This window comes from Austrofundulus limnaeus, unplaced genomic scaffold (genome assembly GCF_001266775.1).
Source record: "Austrofundulus limnaeus strain Quisiro unplaced genomic scaffold, Austrofundulus_limnaeus-1.0 Scaffold52, whole genome shotgun sequence".
NCBI lineage: Eukaryota > Metazoa > Chordata > Actinopteri > Cyprinodontiformes > Rivulidae > Austrofundulus > Austrofundulus limnaeus.
The window spans coordinates 593,016-595,709 of record NW_013952454.1 but is presented as its reverse complement, the minus strand read 5'-3'; the positions used below and the strand labels follow the sequence as shown (position 1 = coordinate 595,709).

Genomic DNA, 2,694 nt, shown 5'->3' with positions numbered 1-2,694 from the left:
CCCCACTTTGGGTCCCGACCCCAACTTTGGGAAACACTGCCCTAAAGCACTAACACACTTTAAAATTTAGCAAAAGCTAATTCTAAAGCACTAAAATCCCAGCTGACCCATGGAACATTCCACAAAATCAACATGAGAATGTTTTCTGTGAGCAGAATATTGTTAATATTTCATCTAGTGCAGTGGTTCCTAAAATTGGAGTCGGGACCTCGTTGTGGGTCACAAAACATCAAGTGAAGGTCCCCAGATGACTTCTAGACATCAATTTAAATGAAAAAAAAAAGCTAATGGAATATTTTCATCATGATTATTGCAATTTTTTTGAAATAACCATAAATGAATAAAAATTACTATCATAGTTTGTTTATAGTTTTTATTTCCATGTTTAGCAGAGTTGTTAGCAAAGTTTGCTACACACGTAATATATGGGGTCACGAGTGTCTGCAACTGTTATTTTGTGGGTCAGAAGCAAAAAAGTTTGAAAACCACTGATCTAGTGGATAAGTGACACATTTGAACACGTCTGACAGCTTTCACCCTCAGCTGTTCACAATAATGTTGATCAATAAYATTTAAWGAACTAAATTAGTGCTTTTAAATTCAGTCCATAAATTTAGCAAGTGCTAATCCACTAAAGAATTAAGAAATTAGCAAMAGCCCTAAAGCAYTAATCAGAAAATTAGTTCCCCTATTAGTGCTTTAATGCTTTGGAATTGTGCACCAATTAGCACAATGACAGCTATYACGCTGGCCGCTCTGCTAACCTTCKTTCTGGATTTAATTTCAGAAATCTGGTCACTTTAATTTAGCTGTTAGCTTAGCTTCACCGTACACTAATATATTTGCATGTCTAGTAATTAAGCATTAGTGAAGCAGTATTTTGAGTTAGTGGATTATGAGTTAGCAAAGCTAACTTTTTGGTTCCCCACCACTGACATCCAAAGATTCCTTTCTGAGTGTTTATTTAAAATTAGTTAAATCTGTCAAACCTGACTGTTTAGGACATGACTGATTTAAATCCTGTCTGTCTGCCTTGATAAACTCTTGTTTATTTTGAATGCCGTGAAGTCCAACCTCTTCCACCGTGACGACTGTGTTGTTGAGCTCCTTGGACCCTAACCACCAGCGGATGTGGACGGGCGGATTACTTGAGGCAGCGTAGCAGCTCAGAGTCAATTCCTGCCCCTCGACGGCCACCATCTCACCYGACAGAGTCAGCTCCGCAGGATCGACTGATGAAAACACACAAGTTCACAAGCAAACAGGCAAAGACAAGTCAGAGAGGAAAAAAATAAAGAAAGAAATCAACCCTCGCTCTGCGACACGCACATTCAACAGCTGCGTATTCTGATCACAGCGGCGGTGCGACTATTTTAGGATGTGAAATACAGAGCTGTATCAAGGGTGAGAGGGAAAATCACTTTGAGTGGCAACTTGTTTTCTCTAGGGGGGTGGGAGTTTTCATTGTGCTTTCTAAAGTCAGCTTCGTTTCAACCAGAGGGAAAGATGGGGTACGATGTCTGCAGGCGATGCCATTTCATTGTACAGGGGGAAAAAAATCTTCAGGGGAATTCAAAGGCTGGGGACTGTGCTGACAAGTTGCAGGGAAAGATGTGGGGTCATGTGTGTAGGGTTGTGTTCACACAGAGATCAAGACTTTTCGAATCCCTGTACGGCAAAAAAAAAAAAAAAGCATATTCATATTTCACCAGGGAACCTGTTCAGTGCAGTTCCTGCTGATGCTTCAACAAGWCACTAATTCAGTTTCAGCATCCTTGAATGGATGATTTGAAGACATGGCACCAAAAATCTGCAGTGGAATCGATGGTCCAACACCAGCACTGATAAAATTTGAGCAGGAGACTTCTGAAATTGTTTAAAACTTTCTTTTTTTCTAAAATACTGTACTAGTCAGGATGCAAAGCTCTGACTTGTGTTGTCTGACTTGACAGTAAAATCAGGCTGCTGCAATCCTCCATGCGCCAAGGCTGATTAATATTAATTCTATATTTGTTTTTGTTTCCGTTTTTGTTGTTGCTGAAATAAACAGTTTATATTCAGGGAGTAAAGTCTAAACTCAACTATAGTGTTACTTTTGCTCAAAGTTGAGTCTTTAGAGTCTCAGGTTTGAGCAACAAAGCAATTCAGTGAAATTAATCCAACAAGCTTTGAAAAGAGGTTTTAGTGAGACGGACCCGGAGGCTGTTTGAAATATTGACTGCAGCTGTAATAACCATAACTTTCATTAATGATATTAACTTTCTTGGGTCCATACATTTATTCAATCCATAATCAGGCAGTTCTACACTGAAAAAAAGGGATTTTTGGGTGTAGTAACATTTATTTAATTATTATTTTAAATTTTACAAAAAATATCAAAATTTCTGAACTACTAGAATTTACTAAATAAACAATACGCATTATATTACACATCAATATGTACAAAAAAGGTAAATGCTAATATTATTTTATCAGTAACATTTAAGTGCTATTTCTGGACAGCACGTAAACATGAATATATTAAGTAAGTTCTACTCTTCTGGGCTAAAACTGAGGGTGCATGCACACACAAAGGCTGCTGCTCCTCATTCYNTTGCTTCACTTTTCAAGGAGAGGACAAGACATGGTCGAAATAAAACATAAGTTGTCTGGTTTCTTTTGCTTGAATACATTTGTTGGTGTGCAATAGTTTGA

The 2,694-nt window shown here is 38.0% G+C and overlaps 1 protein-coding gene across 1 annotated transcript in view; it reads right to left on the bottom strand.

The window, feature by feature from the left end:
* Positions 1-2,694, bottom strand: part of nphs1 (NPHS1 adhesion molecule, nephrin) — an 81,412-nt gene that overhangs the window by 32,660 nt on the left and 46,058 nt on the right. The window contains exon 9 of the mRNA XM_014008699.1: positions 1,075-1,232. Within this exon, the coding sequence (XP_013864153.1) occupies positions 1,075-1,232 (158 nt within the window). The remainder of the gene's footprint in view (positions 1-1,074; positions 1,233-2,694) is intronic.